The sequence below is a fragment of the Sturnus vulgaris genome, chromosome 1 (assembly GCF_052056855.1).
Source record: "Sturnus vulgaris isolate bStuVul1 chromosome 1, bStuVul1.hap1, whole genome shotgun sequence".
Lineage (NCBI taxonomy): Eukaryota > Metazoa > Chordata > Aves > Passeriformes > Sturnidae > Sturnus > Sturnus vulgaris.
In genome coordinates, this window is record NC_142243.1 from 73570455 (window position 1) to 73590746 (window position 20292).

General features: G+C 44.4%; 2 protein-coding genes across 3 annotated transcripts in view; one reads left to right on the top strand and one right to left on the bottom strand.

Annotated features, from left to right (window-relative positions):
• Positions 1 to 20292, top strand: part of LOC148225304 (uncharacterized) — a 70840-nt gene that overhangs the window by 23370 nt on the left and 27178 nt on the right. The gene's annotated exons all lie outside the window — the stretch shown is intronic.
• On the bottom strand, positions 4782 to 12269 carry LOC106850788 (N-ribosyldihydronicotinamide:quinone dehydrogenase 2). 2 transcript variants are annotated; one of them, XM_014872375.2, is made up of 7 exons: positions 12056 to 12269; positions 11849 to 11901; positions 10576 to 10740; positions 9559 to 9689; positions 7943 to 8056; positions 6521 to 6613; positions 4782 to 5647 (listed from the first exon to the last, which is right to left on the bottom strand). In XM_014872375.2, exons 2-7 carry the CDS (start codon positions 11853 to 11855, stop codon positions 5474 to 5476), a joined length of 684 nt encoding a protein of 227 aa, XP_014727861.1. In that variant the 5' UTR covers positions 11856 to 11901; positions 12056 to 12269; the 3' UTR covers positions 4782 to 5473. The 2 variants fall into 2 exon arrangements, with proteins under 2 accessions (XP_014727861.1, XP_088026154.1); XM_088170028.1 differs by having other exon boundaries at positions 11849 to 11908; positions 12056 to 12128.

A 20292-nucleotide genomic window follows, 5' to 3' on the forward strand; every position in this document is an offset into this window, starting at 1 on the left:
GTGACTATGAAAAAAACCTATTCAGGCCATTGGAACAACTGGTTTTGAGATCAGTCCGGACAAAATTCAGTTTTCCAGCCCTTGGACCTACCTCGGACTCTGGATTCAGGAGTGCACCATCATACCCCAACAGCTCACCATCCGAGATGACCCAAAGACCCTGCGAGATCTCCACCAGCTCTGCGGATCCACTAACTGGGTACATTCTGTGCTGGGAATAGCAACAGAGGACCTTGCACCCTTGTTCAATCTCCTCCGTGGCAGCCAGGACCTCGACTCGCCGCGTGCGCTCGCACCCGAAGCCCGAGAATCCATCTCCAAAGTCCAAGAGGCATTGTCATCACGGCAGGCACATTGCCATGAGCCAACTCTGCCTTTCCAACTAGCCATCTTAGAATCACAAGACCAAAACCAAGATGCCTGGAGGACAAAGACGATGTAAAGCGCCAAGTCAGCAGCAGCCGAATTGTCCTGTCACCAGGTACACCACCCCCACTCTGCCTCGTGCAGCTCAATCACAGCTAACCCCACTGCTGACAGCCACCAGAGTGCCAGTCCATGCTGGGGAGTCCCTCTTCTGGCTCGGTTTCCTGACGGGCCATGCCAGGAAGGCTTTGCCTCCTTTCTACCAGCTCCGGGATGCTCCAGAAAGACCTGTTCGGACACCGAGGACTTAAAGGATGGAGGCTTTCCCTAAATAAAAGCATTCTATGGACGTTGGTTATTATTTTTTGTTGTGTTACTTAGGTTCTCTTGTTTCACGCATTGCCTCCAAAGGGCAGTCGGAGAGGCCTTTTTAATAAATAAAGAAAGGGGAGTTGTGGAGGCCGAAAGCACAGCAGAGAAAAAGTCTGCCTCTCTCCTCTGGAGGGAATGCCCTCAGGCAGTCCCTCCTCATAATGCTTCCTCCCTGTTTCATGTAAACTTTTTGTATCCTATTGGCCCTTCCCCCTTTGTACCGCCCCTACGCCCTCAGATGAGTCATCGGTTGTTCTAGCCCGCCCCCTGGCTCTCCTGTATAAAGCCTGCTCCCTCAGTCCCTTTGAGCCACTTCATCCCTTGAGCCCTTCGAGGAAGAATAAACGTCGTCTTGGATCACCACACGTGGCTCCCATCTCTTCCTCCTGCGTCGGCCGAAGAGGAGAGCTCCTGAAAGAGCTGAAATCACTCTCCGCCTGAGAGCCAGCAAGGAGGACGTGCCTGTGCCTTGAGGACGTGCCTGTGCCTTGAAGACGTCCTCCCCAGGACGCTTTTTCAGAAGGTCGCGGCACTCCACCACGGCCCCAGGGCCCGCTGCGACAGCTGGTGCCCGAACGGGGACCTCTGCCAAGGGGTTCCTGGAAAAGCGTCTACTACAGCATCGGCTGCAGGACACAAGCTGCTTTTGAGACAGCCAGATCCCCAAGGATAGTTCTCTGTGTTCTACTGGAAGCTATCTGACCGGGCAGCTGGGACCTTCAGCAACACCTTGGAAGACCGGTCGACGGCCCGACGACCCCCCAGCAGCGTTTCTATTGACCCAGCGGGCTTTGGTTAGCCCGAAGAAAAGAGTGAGTTAAGAAATATCGGGGTCTTCTTCTTTTAGTTTTTTCTTTTACTGCTGAGTGGGAGATTGGAGTTTTGAGGATGGGCAATCAGATCAGGCGTTCTAAGCTCAGCCCTCCTCAAAAGGACGTTTATTACCAAGTTGCGAGCACCCTTCTTCTTAAGTTATCAAGAAGGGTACTTAAAATATTCATTTATTGGGTTTTTAAAAGTTTTCCTAATCTGGTCGATTGGGTTGTTTCTGGGCTTTCAGTTGCAAAGTTCTTTCCTTTGTCTTGTAAGTCAAGCGTTTCGGGTCCCTCGTTAAAAACCCCTTCCCTTCCTTCTTCCCCCCATGCTCCCAACCCCCCTTCCCTGCCTGAGGGGCGATCGGCAGGTGGTTGTTGCAATGACGCATGGGGTTGCTTCCAACTCCCTGACACCTCTCGATCCTCCCTCTCCCCCTGCCAGAGCAGCACTGTCCATGCTGCTCCGGATTTCTCTTCCAGCCTCCTACCTATGCCCCCGTACCCAGTTTTGTGCTCTGTTCTGGTTTCACAAAATGGCACTGGCAGTGTGGTCATCCCCACCATTTTACCTCCCTCGTACCCCAGTTTTCCCTCCCTACCACCTCAAAACAGCTGCTTTCCCGCCTCTCCTCTGCCTTTTCCCACACCCTCCATCGCGCCCAGCTCCTCCCCGTCCTCTGCGTCGATGGGTGTAACCGCCTCGGGACCATCCCCCTCCATTGAGAAACCCATCCCTACCGCGGACCCCACCTGCTCCCTGTCCGTGGTTAGCTCCTCCCTCGCATACCAACCCCCCTCCGGTTTCCACAACACCGAGACCGGAAGTGGCACTGATGGGGACTGGAAGGAGGCCATCTTGGCTTCCACAGCCACTCACCATCTGGCATCTCCGGCTCGCCCAAACAAGCCTTGCCATGCAATCAGGCATTCTGCATCCTCATCAGAAGATGAGAGCAGCGACTCCTCAGATTCGGATTCCCACTTTCAGTCTGAGAATTGCTGGGCAAAAATCCACAGGGAGGCCACCCGAGATGAAAACTAGAATTTGGCAAATAAAATCACAGTCTTCCCAATTATCTACAAGCGGGGGAGGAGGTCAGCATCACCTCCACTATGGATGCCTCTCTCCTATGAGGAGCTTAAAGAACTGTGCAAGGCTGCCAAGGAGCATGGTCGGGGCTCACATTACTTTAAAAATCTTTTAGAAGCCACCTTTTCTGCCCATGTTTTGGCTCCCAGGACATCAAAAATATTATGAACTGCCTCCTTTCCCCAGCCAGATTCGTGCTGTGGGAAAGACAATGGAAGAGGCATTTAAAAACCTCATCAGACACCTATTCAAAAGTTGTAAACCAACCAAATTTGTCAATGATCCAAATGGTGGCAGAAGGAGACTTTCTAAAACCCACAGACCAAGCCCAAGTTTTACCAGAAGCCGCACTGCAGGGTGTAGCCCACATTCTATCACCCATCAGGAGCTTGCTCCCAGAAGCTATCCTATTGCACTATATGGACGACATACTTATTTGTGCATCGGACCAGACTTACTTAAATGTGACTATGAAAAAAACCTATTCAGGCCATTGGAACAACTGGTTTTGAGATCAGTCCGGACAAAATTCAGTTTTCCAGCCCTTGGACCTACCTCGGACTCTGGATTCAGGAGTGCACCATCATACCCCAACAGCTCACCATCCGAGATGACCCAAAGACCCTGCGAGATCTCCACCAGCTCTGCGGATCCACTAACTGGGTACATTCTGTGCTGGGAATAGCAACAGAGGACCTTGCACCCTTGTTCAATCTCCTCCGTGGCAGCCAGGACCTCGACTCGCCGCGTGCGCTCGCACCCGAAGCCCGAGAATCCATCTCCAAAGTCCAAGAGGCATTGTCATCACGGCAGGCACATTGCCATGAGCCAACTCTGCCTTTCCAACTAGCCATCTTAGAATCACAAGACCAAAACCAAGATGCCTGGAGGACAAAGACGATGTAAAGCGCCAAGTCAGCAGCAGCCGAATTGTCCTGTCACCAGGTACACCACCCCCACTCTGCCTCGTGCAGCTCAATCACAGCTAACCCCACTGCTGACAGCCACCAGAGTGCCAGTCCATGCTGGGGAGTCCCTCTTCTGGCTCGGTTTCCTGACGGGCCATGCCAGGAAGGCTTTGCCTCCTTTCTACCAGCTCCGGGATGCTCCAGAAAGACCTGTTCGGACACCGAGGACTTAAAGGATGGAGGCTTTCCCTAAATAAAAGCATTCTATGGACGTTGGTTATTATTTTTTGTTGTGTTACTTAGGTTCTCTTGTTTCACGCATTGCCTCCAAAGGGCAGTCGGAGAGGCCTTTTTAATAAATAAAGAAAGGGGAGTTGTGGAGGCCGAAAGCACAGCAGAGAAAAAGTCTGCCTCTCTCCTCTGGAGGGAATGCCCTCAGGCAGTCCCTCCTCATAATGCTTCCTCCCTGTTTCATGTAAACTTTTTGTATCCTATTGGCCCTTCCCCCTTTGTACCGCCCCTACGCCCTCAGATGAGTCATCGGTTGTTCTAGCCCGCCCCCTGGCTCTCCTGTATAAAGCCTGCTCCCTCAGTCCCTTTGAGCCACTTCATCCCTTGAGCCCTTCGAGGAAGAATAAACGTCGTCTTGGATCACCACACGTGGCTCCCATCTCTTCCTCCTGCGTCGGCCGAAGAGGAGAGCTCCTGAAAGAGCTGAAATCACTCTCCACCTGAGAGCCAGCAAGGAGGACGTGCCTGTGCCTTGAGGACGTGCCTGTGCCTTGAAGACGTCCTCCCCAGGACGCTTTTTCAGAAGGTCGCGGCACTCCACCACGGCCCCATGCCCCTCCGCATCAGAAAGTTCTGCTACGATTTGGAAAGGCTTGTGTCAGAACAGACGTGCAGTCCATCACTTTGCTCTGCACAGCACGTACTGAAAGCTCATCAGGACAAGGGCAATGACTCTCGGGTCAGCACCCAATGTAAGTGCGTAGTTGATAAAGCTTTGCGATAGCAGCACCGTTGTAGAACCTGAAAACTTTGGCTCACCTGCCCCACAGCATCAGACATCAGCGACAGCTTGGGGCAGCTCTGCCTCCTTGGAAATGTCTCTGGTTGATGTGGCCTTTCACTTCATACAGGAGCTAACTGGAACATGTGACTGTGTAAGACAGCAGAAGAACCCCAGAATTTTGTCTCTACAAAGGGCTATCAAAATGGAGAAGCCCGTTTGATTTTAGGAATCTGCATACTTTACTAATGGAAGTTGTAGTCTAGAAAGGAAGGCAATTCACACACATACTAACGTACAAAATTTGCATTTCTTTCCCCTTTTCTGGTATCTGTTATGGTTTTAACATTGCTTTGTAAATGTGTCTAAAAGCCTGAGGCTGCCCAAAAGCCTTCCAGCTGCTTAAGACACTTTGCAATGGTACATCCTTTTGCAGCACTACTCATGATCTGGTTTCATAGCTCCAAGGCAGAAATGTGGAGCTCTAACAATCAATCTTGGGCTCTTAAATGACAAATTGGGTATGGGCACCATATTCCCTGGTAAAGTAAAAAGAAGTGCCAACTGGTACAAAAAGTGTTAAAATAAACTCGGCCATGTACTGTTTGACAAGCAGTAATGGTATAATCTGCCATGAATTACCATGTGTTACCAACCACAAGGGGGCAGGATGACACGGTTTATGTGAGCAAGGAGAACTTCACAAAGGGTTTTGCACCCATCCTTGAAGGGAATCCCTTGGGAATCAATGAAGATATATGTTATGTTGTCAGTTAAACTGCTAGATGTAGTATTCAAGATTCTTAAAATGCATTTGAATTAGGAGATTAGTATTCAAGTATTTAGATAGAGCATCAAAAAGAATGGAGAAAAAAACCCAATCTTCTCTCTGTAGTCTTGCACCTGAACACTACTTGAAATACCACTCAGGAGAGCAGTCTATGGGTTCTTCCTTCAAAAGAGTCTTCAGACGCTGGGTCCAGGCAGTCAGCATCTCCTTCCTCTTCTCCTCAGAGACACTTGCTGGAGCATAACAGATGTGAGGTTCAAGGACTTTGACGCCACAGAAGTGCATGATTCCATGCTGGATGCAAAAGAAAGGAAGAAGTGCCTCAGGAAATATTTACTCTTTTACTTTCATTTGAAGAACATGGAAGATTCAAATCTGTTTCTTTCACCCAATACCAGTCATGTTTTCTAAATCTGTGCATTTATCAAGAGAAGGGAAGAAAATTGCTGTTAAACACACAGAACTGTGCTCTTTGCCTGCTGTATGTCGCTCAGTTTGCAAGGATATGTGGCAGTCTAAAGTTCATTTTGTGGTTCGAACCTTCTCAGATTGTTCCTTAACTGCAGTGTGTTTCACATATACTTCCATGTTGGTTTCTTGGATTTTTCTTTTTTTTTTTGTTTGGTTTTTAAGCTTTTGCCTCTGGCTTTAGCCATATGATCCTGCATGAAGGCTAGTGTCTGTGGAAGTTCAGCTTGCCATTTTCTCTCTGTGTGTTTCTGAATTTAGATTTGTGTTTCATGTTTTTGTCACGTTTACTTGTGAGCTGTGCAGCTGGACAGCTCCTCAGGGGTAAGGAGCTGGTAACTGCAGCGGGGAGGAGACCATGCATCCTACACAAATTGGGTAACCACGGGGAACAGAAATCCTGCATGCTAGAGCTAAAGGAAGTTCTGTAACACCAGAGACACTGGAAAAGCTGACAGCAGAAACTTTCCCCAGATTGCAAGCTAGAAGAAAGGGGACAAAATAACTTTAAGACTCTATGGACTTTTAAAGTAATCACAGGATTTTAGAGCCTAGTTTATAATTTGAGGATGCTTGGAGCAGGCAACTTAATTATTTCTTATTATGTTTTGTATAAAATAATCAATAAAACAATTACTTATAAATAGCTGAAATAGTAAAAATTAAAGCAATCAGTAATCAAACATTCGTATATTTTACCTGCATGGGCCATAGGAGATAGCGAATATCACCTCTGGTTGCATATTTCTCTTTGCTTCCTCCCGTGGTGAAAGAAAACAAGGATAATTTGCCCTAGAATTAGGAAAATGGTGCTTGAGTTAGACATGTTTAAAGAAGAGTGGCTGAATAGTTCAAAAGATATTTGGGGGAACATGGATGGCACGAATTTCTAGAGGAGGAGGTGTCCTCTTCCTTCTCGCATGTTCCAAGGATTGGCAGTTCTGAGGCAAAGATTGATGTCATACAATTACAATGTCTGGGCTTTGGACAGAGATGGGTTAAAAAGAAAACAAATTATGTGTCTGACACCCTTTTGTGAAGGAGGGCTGATCCCTATTCTTCCTTATGCAACAGTTGGAAAACTGTGGCTGGAAAGCCCTCTGTTACTGTGAAAATATTTATTCCTATCCTCTCTGACTGCAGAAATTTTTCCTTAAGTCCCCCTTCAAACCTGGGATTGCTTAACCACCATGTTTCTTCTGCCCCTGGGACTATGGTATTAGCCATGTGCTCAGCTTCTCTTATCTCAGTTTTAGCTTCTGTAATCAAACTAATATTTTTCCAGTGCAGTATCCCAGAAGTCTTGAGCCTGTCCATATGCAGCTGTGATCATTGGTGATCATGCCTATTTATGTCAGCAAGGTAGTAATTTCTTATATTTAAAGAAACTGAAATGTTTGAAATTTTTAAGAACATCAGAACTAATAGAGATTAACATGCAGTGAAAGAAATCTGAAACTAATATTGATTGTTTTTTGATCCTGTTACCAAATAAGATCTATCAGAGATAGTGGGCCAGAATTTTTGAGACATATTCTCAGTGCTGTGGGGAATTAAAAATGTGTGATTAGACATAGAGAGATACTGCTCTTGCCAAATTAAAAACAACAAAAAGAAAAGGTTCAAAGTAAATAGTTGTGACAGAGGCTCATACTCTGACTATTTTAGATTTCTGGTTAAGTTTTAGAGTTTAATGCCAAACTTTGACATATAATCTCAGAATAGGACTTTGACACCTAGTGAGCCAGTCATTACAGATAAGAGCAGTACTATAGTGGTAGGAAGACTGTAGTTATAGGAAACGGATTAAATTAAACTGTTTGCAAGCTGCATGCTACCATAGTGCACTCTGATACTCCTAATAAATGATAAAGCTCACAGAGTAGGCCAAAAAAGATTTCTAGGAGATCGCTTAAATCTTTAGGAAATACTGCAGTCTCCTTATATTCTTGCCTCCAGACAATGTGAACAGCATAGAAAATCACTCAGCATGTTACCAAGGCATTATTTCAGGACAATGTAAAATGAGAGCTTTAAACAACTACCGTGGAAAAGAAGGACCAAGGCCCCACAGAACATGGTGCAAACCTTGACTTCAGTAAAACAAGTCCAAAAACATACCTGGAGCAAACCACCATCATAAATCTTTGACATATCATAAGCAAAGCCTTGGACCAAGACTCTGTCCATCCAGCCCTTCAGGATTGCAGGCATATTGAACCAAAACAAGGGAAACTAGGCAAAGAGAAAATTACCTGGTTAGCACAGAGAATCTGGGCCACCCTTAGGCCTAGTCTATGGGACAATCCTCTCCTCTGAAGCTGCTCAGATCCTGTATGTGCCTTCTTCCAGCTCTCTGTCAGGACAGGCAGTAACTGGGCCTGGCAAAAGGAACTGAAGTGCTTCCTGTTTGTGGTTACCTCAGGGCCAGACCTGAGCATCTACAGCACACCAACACCATGGTGCATGTCAGGGTCTCCGTCCTGATTAAAGGTGGAATAGGATGAAGTAGGAGGGTGCCATTTAATTCAGATTTAAGACTTTACAGACTCGCATCTCCTGTGGCTGAAACGCAAAAGAATCTAATATCTTATTAGCAGGATTGACATCTGGTGATCAGTTCTGATCTGACAGTCTGCTGACAAATGCCAGGGGATCATAGGAAAGACTTCTTTGGAAATCCTGCTGACATCCTGACCCCAAATCTCTCTACTGAGAAGAAAAAGACTTCTTTAAAACGTGGACCCTTGGTTTCTAGATCTTCCAGTTAGCCCATGGGACTGCATCCCAAAGCTATCATGTCTTCACAGCATTCTCTTGAGTGCTTTATGGGCTCCTGTGCTAGGCTGCATCACTACCCCATAACCTTTGTACACACTGCACACAGAGGAAGAAATTCTATAAAAACGTAACCATATGTGGCTTCATACAAGGTAAAAACAAAGTGGAAACTGGGCAACCACCACAGCCACTACAAGTGGTGAGTTTAGTCTATAGCAAATTTTGAATTCCTTTATGATGCCCTTTAGAGGCTTTTTAATTTTTTTTTTCTGCACCAGAACACACTCAACTCTTCATAGCATTCTACAGATGGAAAGTAGTAGGAAACCACTTCCTTCAGGGCTGCCTTACTGTTCTTATCTGGGAAGCAATAGTGTGAAAATGACAATGACTTACAGTGAAATGCTTAATTGAGATATGGCCCCATCCTAAATTTAATCTAACTTTGGACAGTGGAATACATATAGAGATGTCTAAGGCCAACAGGGTCACAAAGAAATGTAAGTCTACTACTTGCCTTCACAGTACTTTGGGATTTGTCGACACTGTGGACAGAACTGGCATAGTGGAGAATAGAGATGGGCTGTAAAAATCCATTAGCAATTCCCAGTAGTGCTTGTGCTACTCAGCAACAAATGAGAACAGTCTACTTGGGAAAGCCCAATTCCCTGACCTCGCTGGCTCCTTGCCCAGAAAAGAATCCTTACTCTGCTTTCTGCTAGCCTGCCTGACATCCATGGTCACATCATTCTTCGTGCATCCAGAGAGGAAGTTTGGCCCAGTGCTGAGGAGTTCCTGGGGTTGCTGTTGTTTCAACCTGCATCATTGTGCTACTCAGTTACTGGATTTGCTGTAATAATGACCCAGGTAATTGTACTACTGCTCTGTAGTTCTTACTGTACCATTCCTTAGAGACAAAGTGAACATCGTAACTGAATTGTATTTAAAATAATGACCTGAAAAATCAGCAGGTCTGCTTCCTGCACTTTCTTCTGCTCTTCAACCACATCTTTGGACAAACCTCCTCTCTTGTAAGCTTCCCAGGTTTCCACACCATAATTGAACGCTTCTGAGTTGTGCAGGGGACCTGTGGGTAGAAGTGAACAGTGATTCCTTGCCCCCTGCCCAGTATCAGCACCAGAGAAGAGTTGAATGCAGGTTGCCATTCACAGTTCTAAAGTGAGTTACTGCTTTCCATTTTCCCTATGTTCTTGTCTTTATTGGATATTCAGCATCATCACAGCTGATAGCGACTTCATTTTGAAATAGAGAGGAATGTAGGATCTCAGAGCTCTAAAGCTTCACTTTCCTGTAGCAACATGGGAAGTGCAATATGAGGACCTAAGCTTGCCTCAGAACTCTGGGGATACATGTGGAAGATTTAAGAGAATGTTGTTAATTGTTCTGCCTCTGCCTTAGGCTTTACTGAGGCCATCATGCACTTGTGAGCGCTATGGAGCTGCTTTCCAGCCTCTGTAACTGGGAAATTCACCAAGCGATGGGGAACCTGTATTGGCCAGCTCTTCTGATTCCACTAGTAGATCATCAGTGTCTAGCAGAAGACAGGGGCAGCTGTAGCCTTGTGAACTAAACTAGTTCACTAAGTAAGTCCCAGAATGGCATCTGAAGGCATTTTCCTCCCCATGAGAAAGGGACTTTAGAGATTGATTATGGACACGTGCTAATGGTTTTTTTACTGCCAGTAATCTCACTGTGATACAAAGTTCATGTTCAGGAGTGGACTTTTAGAAATGCAGATGTCTATCATTAATAAGTTTCTTATTAATGAAATCAGTTTCTTATTAATCTCTGGATGATCTGAGGGCTGGAGCTCCTCTCCCATCAAGACAGAGAATTCTGCATGGTCAGAATGGGGAAGTTTTCAGGGAGACTTTTTCCAATCTTTTGATACCTGACAGGGGGGGATTACAAGTCACTAGTTTTTGAAAAAGGTGTATTTTGTCTGCTCTCACCAACAATGTCATTTCTTGTTGCTCTGGGCTCAAACTGCATGGCGTATAAATCCGACACGGTGACACTGCAGCCCTGCTTGGTCAGTTCTTCCACAGCAATCTTCAACAAAGATCCATTGAAGGACTTGGGCTCTTGATGTGCATACACTATCAGAACTTTTTTCCCTGGAGGCAGAAAGAAAACCAGGAGACCATTTGGAATCTAGGAGGCAGATGCAGAACAGTTTGAACACTTGGCGCTTGTTCCTTGCTCTTTCTGTAGTGTCTTTTCCCAAGGGCACAAAAGCAGTGGAAGCAGAGTGACAGTGGCAGCATTTGACTCCTGCTCAGCAGCAGTGAGTGTCTTCTGGGGCCCTGATTGCTGCCTGTGCCCTGCCCAGCAATTCTCTGCTCCTCCTTCTTTTAGGCTTTCTTTACTACTTGGTACTGGACAGAGGAGGTGTTACATAGCAAGTCACACTGCTCTACATCAGCTAAACACTGCCCCTCCTATTGAGTCAACAAGGAAATAGGAAATATTTTGTATGAGATAGTAGTTGTTTATAGATAACCAGAGAGCAAAAATTATAAGGATGATTGAAAATGGCAGGGTCTGCAAAACATGCAGCTCCTGGTTCCTGACTGCCGAGACAAAAATTCAGGCATCACCTGAGGTCAGTTGCTCTGGGGCACAGCTTCATCCCAGAGCAACACCTGCCGAGTGACAGGCAAGTTTATGGTGTCAGGGATAACGAGTAGAAGCCAAGCTGAGTATCTGATGAAACAACAACTCATTTTTAACCTAAATGATAAGGGCAAATAATTTCACCAGGGTGCACAGTGTCCATGAAACAAGAGCTATGCAAAAAAGACTATTAAAAAGACTACTAAAATTTGCGGGTCAAATGCTATCATAAATTAAACATGCCTACAAACTTTTAAAACCCCTGTATATATATCTTACTTTGCAATATAAAGAGCAGTAGCCTCTTTTCTGCCAGCTCCCAGCAAACAGGGATCTCTAGGAAATGCCTGGAGATGGACAAGCTCCCCGTGGTGTTCAATTTGATTCTGCAAAAATGCTGATTTGTTTCCATTTCAGTGGAGCTGAGGGCACTTGGACAGAATGTTTAAAGAGACTGGAGTTTTCCAAGGCATCACTTGCTGAAGTAAATTCAGTCGTTTGGAAAAGTAAGATCTCAGTGTCCCAACTAAACACAGCAGAGGCCCCATTCCTGAGGTGCCCAGCGCCCAGGTCTGGAGCGAGCAGCATTTTCACCGCATTTGTTCTTACCTGCCATTGCTGGAGAGCGCTGGGGAGCTTCTCTCTTGATAATCTGGTACTGCCTGAGAACTCAAGGGAGAGATTAGCTGGTGAGAAACATCAGGGACAGGTGCGAGGAGAGTGTCCGGGTGCCGCTCCCGGTCCGGTCGCCCTCTGGAAAGTGGCTCCAGAACGGCCCCGGCGCCCCGGCCCCAGCGCCAGCCCGGCTGCCCTTACCTGCTCCTCAGGGCCCGGCGCACACCTGCAGCGAGACTGGGAGCGGCCCTTCACAAAATCACTGAATATCCTGTACTGGAACGGAGCCATAAGGATCACCGAGTCCAACTTTTCCCGGCCGGGCCGGCCCCAGGGCAGCACCAGCGCGGGGCGGGATCGGGATCGGCGCCGCCCGCAGCCACTGCTCCGGCTTTTTTCCTTCTGCATCTGGTTTCATTTGATACCCCACAGCTGTGGTTCTTGTACTAACAGTGGCAGTGACGGGTCTGTCCATGCTCTTCACCCCCGTCCACTGGTGATTTTGTGGACTTGCAGCGTATGCCGGCTGAATCACCTCTTTCCTGGACTGCTCTTCAGGGGCCCGTGTTCAGAAATTGCTCTGTACTTTCACTACTCCCTAGTGCTCTTCTCTGCCCCTTTCCAGTTTTGCTGTATCATTTCTTGAAGTGAGAGAACCGGCTCTACACATAGTTTTCACACTGTGGACATGCCTTGGATATACCCAGTAGTCTGATGATTTTTTGCTCTGCAGTTCCAATAATTCCTGATGTAAAATTTATGCTTTTAGACTGCTATGGAGTGTTGAGTTGATGACTGTGTGGAATTATCTGTCATAATTAGAAGATTTTACTCCTGTGTGGTGTTAGTCAGCTCAAAGCCCTTTATTTTAAAGGTGAGGCTAATCTGGTTGGTTCGTCTCCTATAAGCATCTCTTAAGGTTCACAGAGACTAAAAATAACTTTCATTTATCTAACCTCCTGAGGACCATTCAGAACACTGTGTTGATCTCAGTTCTCATAGAGGTTAGAAACAACTCTTCTCCTCTATGAACATCTTACCTATTGGAGGAATTTGGCACAGGTTTGTAGCTTAAATACTGTTCTTCAGATATAATATAGATACACTTCCCTACTGGTATCTAAAATACTTTCACTCTTGATTTGTAGCCCCAAACCTTCTGAAGAAGATGAATAACTTTTATTCTCTGAAAATCTAATCAAGAAACTTGAAGAAACTTGATTTTCTATTGATTTTCTTGAGGGGCGGCCATTGGACACATAGCAGAGGACGGTAGAAATGCAGAAATATATTTTATTTTATTTTATTTTATTTTATTTTATTTTATTTTATTTTATTTTATTTTATTTTATTTTATTTTATTTTATTTTATTTTATTTTATTTTATTTTATTTTTCCACTTATTTAGAAAGTTCATGAGTTGGATTTAATTCCCTCTTCATCTTGAGGGAAACCAAACACTCATTCTTAAAGAATGACCCCCGCATCAAATTGCAAGTTGTTTATTCTGGAGTGGGTACATCAATTCTTGTTGAAGCTGTTTCACTGCAGGAAAATCTTTCATGTTTTGATGAAGAAAAAGAGAGAAAGCAGGCATCATTTTATTACTTTGGCACTGGGATGACCTTGGAACAGGAAAGCTCCAGTCTTCATGTCAAGAATTGCTGAAACTTCTGATACGCAACAGCAGCTGGGTGCTGTAGTGACCCACTGCAGAAGGTGAGGGAAACCCAGGTTCTTGTTAATAAATCCCTTGGGGAGGATTAGAGGGAAACAACATTGAATGGTAAAGAAATGCTTCCTAACGTCCAGTGTGAACCTGCCCTGGCACTGCTTTGAACCATTCCCACTGTCGTTGGATGCAGGAGAGGAGAGCTCAGCACTTCCATCTAAATCACACTTCAAGCCAGCAATGAGCTGAGTCATAAACACAATCAAAGCCATTATAGATGTCACTGTAGAGTACAAATACATGCAGCACTTAGGTTATTGATTTCTTCAGCAATTGAACTAGATGAAAGTTTCCCCCTCCCACTTTATCAAATGGCACAGCACACAATGTTGTGATGCCCAATAGATGTTGTATAAATTCGTGAGGAAATGTTAATATCGTATTTGTGTTTGTATGTGTGCATTTTCTTCATACAAAGTGCATACTGTGGGTTAGAGTGCAAGGGACGGTCATCTCTGTTAGAAAATAAATTAATTAGAATAAATGAATTATATTAAAATTTAACCGCGCAGAAACTACTTTAACTATTCTTATGCCTTTTCTTAAGTTTATTGTACACATTGTTCCGGCTCTGGGGTAGTATATCAAGGTTTTAAGATACTGTGTATCTAAAGCATATTTGTTGTGCCCTCTAGCGCCAAGTGCGAGGGTTTACCTTCACAGCAGAAATGAGGCCTCCACCAACGACGAGCATTTAATCCCTAATGTAAATTCTGTCCCAGACAAAGCGTTTTAAGAACCTTTGTTGCCAGCGATACTAAACAGTAAGGAAAAACGATGGTAACAAATCGTTAGTGTGAGAGAAATCCTATTTAAGATTAGTTTTCTGTGACTTTCGCAGCGAACACAGCCAATGGAGGAACAGTTCTAAGCAGTAAGTTACTGAGTGAGTGATTCTGCACTGAAAAAGAAGCAAAAAGGAGAAAGTGAGAAATAATATCCAACAGAAAATAGTTCTTTACCCTCATATGCTTCACAATAACACCATAGCTATTCCTAGGCTTGTTTTGTCATGGAATAAAGATGGCAGTCACTCTTGTATTGATCTTTCTCCTTAGAGCAGAAAAGTTGACGGGCTTGTGCAACAGGAAGGAAGGAAGGAAGCAGGAGGACTGTGTGACTAACAGCCTCTCACTGTGACCTGTTTTCTTCTCAGCCTCTCTGTACGGGTAATGAGTAACAGAAATTGAAAATGGTAACCTCTGAGGTTAACAAGTCTGTAATACAGTCTCTAAATCAAAAGCAAACAGAAACAGGGATAGTGTCCCGGAAAACATCTCTTATCAGCTGTTTAGCTTATTTTTAAACTTTGTGATGTTAAATATTTAACATTGGGAAAGTATATAAATGAAATATATATCTAAGACTTTTATCTGTTTGAAACTGAATTGCAGCTTCTGCGAGCAGATTTTTGCCAGGGTATAAGAGGACTAGTTCAGTCAAATACAAATTTGTTACTTTCAGATTTTTAATCCCTTCTGTAATTTTTGACTGAGGAGTCTGGCCTGAGATGCTCTTTTGAAGAGAGGCTGAAGTTTCGAATCTGACTATGAATTCAGTGTTTATCTGTAAAGCACAGTGTTTCTAGGATTTGTCTTTGCATCTGAATAATGATAATCTTTGCTAAATGTGACTGTCTTTCTTTGCCCCATTTGTGATAGCAAAAGGCAACAGGAAGTGTCTTCACTCTCCCTCAACTACTTGTGGGATATTTAATTTAAATATAGAGTGAAATTAATATTAACTGGTACTTAAAGAGGCAATACATAAGCAATTTAATTTCAGGGCACGGTACTTTATAGAGTATTTGAACTGAGAATGACAATGCATTAGCTATGATATTAAAAAAATTGAATACATCTGAGCATAATTTTCTGAGAAGGTATTTTAAAATCTGATGATATTCTGCAGCTCCACCTATCTGATTTGGAACATAAGATAGAAATACAGTCTTAAAGATTGTGGGCTTTTTCAGGAGAGAGGTTAAGAAAGGACCAAGTAGATTTTCTATGCAAATAATTCTTCCCTTAGATGAAACAAGAACTTGGGAGACCTGTTTCAATAGTCATTGCACATCAAAATTGCTTTCTATACTTATTGTAAGATTTGCATTTTGCATTCTATTATGGAGAAAAGAGCATATATCACGTTGGCATTCTGTTTTCCTATCCAAGCTGATGCTTCTTTACTTTTGAAAAATGATGCTGGAAAGGAGACCAGCTGCTGGCTGATATCTGTTGTGGTGGGGGATAACAATTCTATACAGCTGATCAACCATAGAGAGGCAGCAGAACATACCTAATGTACAGCCTCTGGTGAGCCCAGTGATATGCAGACATATCTAAAGCAACTAATTTTAGAAGCAATTAATTTTAGATATTCTTTCCAAAGGAATTTTTACAGATTCCTCTTACATGCCAGAGTACCAGTCTGAAACATCTGCTGACAGGTCTCTCTGTGTACCTGCAAACTCTGTGGGGAGAAAAGCCAGGGAAATGAAGAGAGCACTCACTTGCTCAGTGTGCAATGACCTCATCCCGGCAGTTTATTATGGGACGTACTCATGACAGTAACTTGGTGATTGCTTTCCAGTTACTGTCCAGCCTTTCATTAACTTGGAATCAAGCTATGATATGGGATCAAGTCCTGTACAGGAACACACCATCCAGTGAGCTGAGCAATAGCCATCCTGGTAAAAGAGTCATCAAAGGAATATTGTTTTAACACACCGTGTCCTGCCCAGGCTCAAGATTAACAACCTGACATTGGAAATAGTGAGCAGCTCAGTGACAATTGGCTTCAAAACAAATCCAACTGCTTAGCCAGAACTCAAAAGAATGATGTTATGCAGAAGACATAATTCTGGGGGGACGTCCCTCGGAATTTTCGCCAAAACCAGATTCTCTAAGGCTTCAATAGGAGCAAAGAAACGTTTCATTTTCTTTGGTGCCCTGACACCGACTAATTGAGCCTGTTGTGAGAGACAGAACAGTCAGGACGGCGCTTGCCCTGCCGAAGCCCAGCTGGGGGTGCTGGAGCGCCGAGAACGGCACAGCGAAATGCTTTAAACTCCCTGAGCCGCGCGGAACAGCAGATCCACCCCTATACCAGTGTTTTCTCCCTTGGGGCGGGGGGGAGTTGCAAGGCAAATAGGGAATTAATAAAAATCCTTTTTTTTTCCAGGTGTGGCTCTGCTGAGCAGCTATTTTGATACTTCCACCATCCTTTCTTGGTCTATTTTATATGTCAGATAAAGAATTTAGGCATCTTGGGTTTCACCTATGCATTTAACAATTTACTCATAGCAGAGATACTGTCATCATAGTACTTGATACAAACGAAGAGTAATGATTTATGTTTGATGGATAGGCAAACTGATGCTTAGAGACTAAGGGAGACTCGACAAAAAGATACAATCAACCTCCATTCTGCCTATGGACAAAACTTTACCCCTTTAAACTGTGTGTTGTCTAATCAGTTGCTCTCAAAATCCACCTGGAGAAAACTTTCTGACTTAGGATTTGACCTGGAAGTTTATAGGTAATGATTGTGTAGCGTGAAGCTCAGGGAAAATCCCTGGAGCCAGAGCTGGGATCCAAAATCCTCTCTGCACTACCAGGGCCAGCCAGCAGGTCACAGCCGTGCTGTGCAAGAGCTGCTGCTCTTCTGCGGATGGGAGCCCCTCCAGCACGGAGGTGCCCTGGGTTCCCCCTGCCCTCACCTTCTGCTCTTCTACAGTTTCGTGGGCCTTGGTGGCTGAGGTGCCCTGAAATGTGAAACCTATGATAAAATTATCTCCAGGGAGACAGGGTTTCAATTCCAGTCTTAATCATTGGGCTGTAGCATAGAAGGGGAAAATTAAAATAATCAGCACGTGCACACTTGGGAAAAGAAATGTGCCAACTTCTATGTATGGTAGTGGGGGCCTGTTGGTAGTTGTCCCCTTGGGATGTACCAGATTGGTTGGGAAAGCAGATGATTCAAGACATTTTCCTGATATTACTTGCTTTTGCATTACAGTTGGCTAGCTGCAGATAATCTGTCTCTGTGGCCCTGTGACTTCCAAGCCCGAACCTCTTTGCTGGGATGTCCATGTTGGCTCTTCTCTCTCAGTCAATGGACCCCGTGCAGGCTGCAGCCAGCAAAGGGGCTGTCCTGGGGAGCAGCTGGGGTTTGGCTGGTGGCCCCTTGGAAAATGACTGCTTGCATCCCAACCTTTTAGCCCCTGTCTGCTCAGGGCCCAAGTGCTGCCGTGGGCTGCTCTTGGGCTCTGATTCTCTGGTTTATAAATACTAGGTTTATAACATTAATATACAATATAAGCCTTTGCATGGCTGGGGTGTTGCTATATCTAACAGCTCCTCCTGCCCTCTCAGGATCCCAGTCATCAGAGGTGTGAAAGGGTGATCTTCACAGAAATGTAACCGGTACCCATATATGCCTCATGCAGGGAAAGGAAGAGGGCGTTCCCACAGAAGGTGTTCTTCTAGTACAGGGGCAGACCCCACCCTGGTAAGCTGCCCTGAAGGATAGAATATTACAGGTTTACAGAATGACAAATACAAGGTTTTGGCAATTGACTGAGTGGAGGTTAGAACGATGCAAAATTACTTATTCATACAAGTTACTGTTAATTCAATTACTTGCTGGTGCTTAGTGTTTTGTGAGTTCAATTTGAGAAATATTAAGTTTGTTGCTATAACATGAACTAAAATTCACACAACTCAGTTGTGTGAATTACTTTGGATTGCTTCTAGCTTGGTCTGCATGAAACAATTGGCAAATACTTGAGTATGGCTCAGAAAGGTCTGTCCCAGGCATTAGTCTAAGGGACATTAGTCATACGGCTCTATGCACACTTCTTTTTTTTTCATGTTGGCCTGGGGTATCCCCATTTGCTCCCAGACCTCCTACACAAAAGGCAAAGTTACTTCCTTGAAGCACTCTAACTAGTAGTGCAGATCCACCACTGCTGTCACAGAGCCCTCACATTTGAGAATTATTTCCTTGCCATACGTTTGTGCTGCCAGCCTCTTCCCCTCCCCCTTTCTTCTTTGCTACCTGCAGTATTGCAAACCCCAAGAGCAATGAGCAGAGCTGAGAAATCCCCCAAACTCAGTTATCCGTGCAGCTACTCAGCATGACTCTCACAGCACTCAACATGTGCATTGCTTCCCTCGTTGGGTTTTTTGACCTTTTCTGTGGCCTATTGTCATCTAGCATCCTGTGTTCACACAACCTCACAAGCCAAATTAGTTTGCACTGGGATTAATTTCTGTGGCTCGAGGGCTCGACCTGACAAGTAATGTAGCAGCAGACAAAGCTTACAGCAAAACCCCAAGCAGAAAATTGAAAGAGAGATAAGTTCCTTTCCCTCTCCTCTCTCTGCAAGCTCAAATGCTCAACCTAAAGGATTCTCCATATTGTTTTGGATAAAGAGACATCATAGCTTTTCTTTCTCTCTTTTAATTTTTCTGTCCCATAACAGAATCCCTCACTACTGCAGTTTTACCTTGTGGGAAAGCAAGGTATGAGTAATTTCTTCCCCCTCTCCAACTACTGTGATGATAGCACAATTGTTCCTGGAAAAGTGTGCATTAGTGTTTGTGATAGTGAATGCACAAATATGAAAAATTATTGTGGTTTAGAGGCAGGACAGTCAGGGGAATATGTGCAAGTCTGAGAAGTAAGAAAAATTCATTTCTTCCACTGACAATCTCCTTGGCCATGGGAAAGTTGCAATGACTCCTGTTTTGAACAGTCATTCACTCAGGTTTATTTATCTTGATTTTTTGGATGCCTATCTTGAAACAGATGAGGTGGGAGCACCAAAGGGCCGCTCAGCCCCTGTCTCAGCATGTTCAATAGAGAACCCTTGGCAACAGGCATTCATGAGAGTAAGCTCAGGTTGAGCACTCAGAAACAAAAGGCTACTTTTGAAAGAAGGGCTTTAAGGCTAAGGTTATGAAAATTCTGGTTATCATGAATGCTTATTTCAAAAGGTCAGCTAGTGCCCAAGATGAGTGTTCCAGGAGACTGAGGGGAGGAGGGGTATCTCCCCTGCTGCTGCTGTTTCTCCAGAGAATCACAGTCCCCAAGTGATATGAAGGCTGACAGCATTCTGCCCTGCTTGAAAAAGGGCCAATGGTGACAAAGTTTGGATGCACTCTGCTCAAGAATACCTTTGCTGTGGCTGAATGTTGCTCCACAGCAGAGCTGTGAATTATGATGGTGGTTTAGAGCTGATCTTAGGAGGCCTTGCTGACACGTAATAAGGTTATCTCTTCAACCAAGGTTATTTTAACTGTAAGAAATGATATGAAAAAATAAACAGAAATATGAGAGAAATGGAAATGAGAACATGCACTATATGTTCTGAGCTGTGTAAATGAGTCATGGAACTGAGTTTAAAAAAAATATTAAGGCAATATAACTAGTGTGGATAACTAGTCATCTGCTTTATTAGTGATATAATAGGGTTTGAACAGGAACATTTAGCCTGGGACTAACAAAAACCAGTTTCTTCCCTTTTTTCCCCTACCAAAATCTTTAACCAAGATGTGCATACACAGTTCTCCTTCAAACATCTCTGTTTCATGGAAGACTTCAAACTTTTTACTTCATCTGTTGCAGTACTGGCAGATTTGGATATAATGAATACATAACCTGATGGTTTAGGGATCACACTTGGATTGCTCTGAGCATT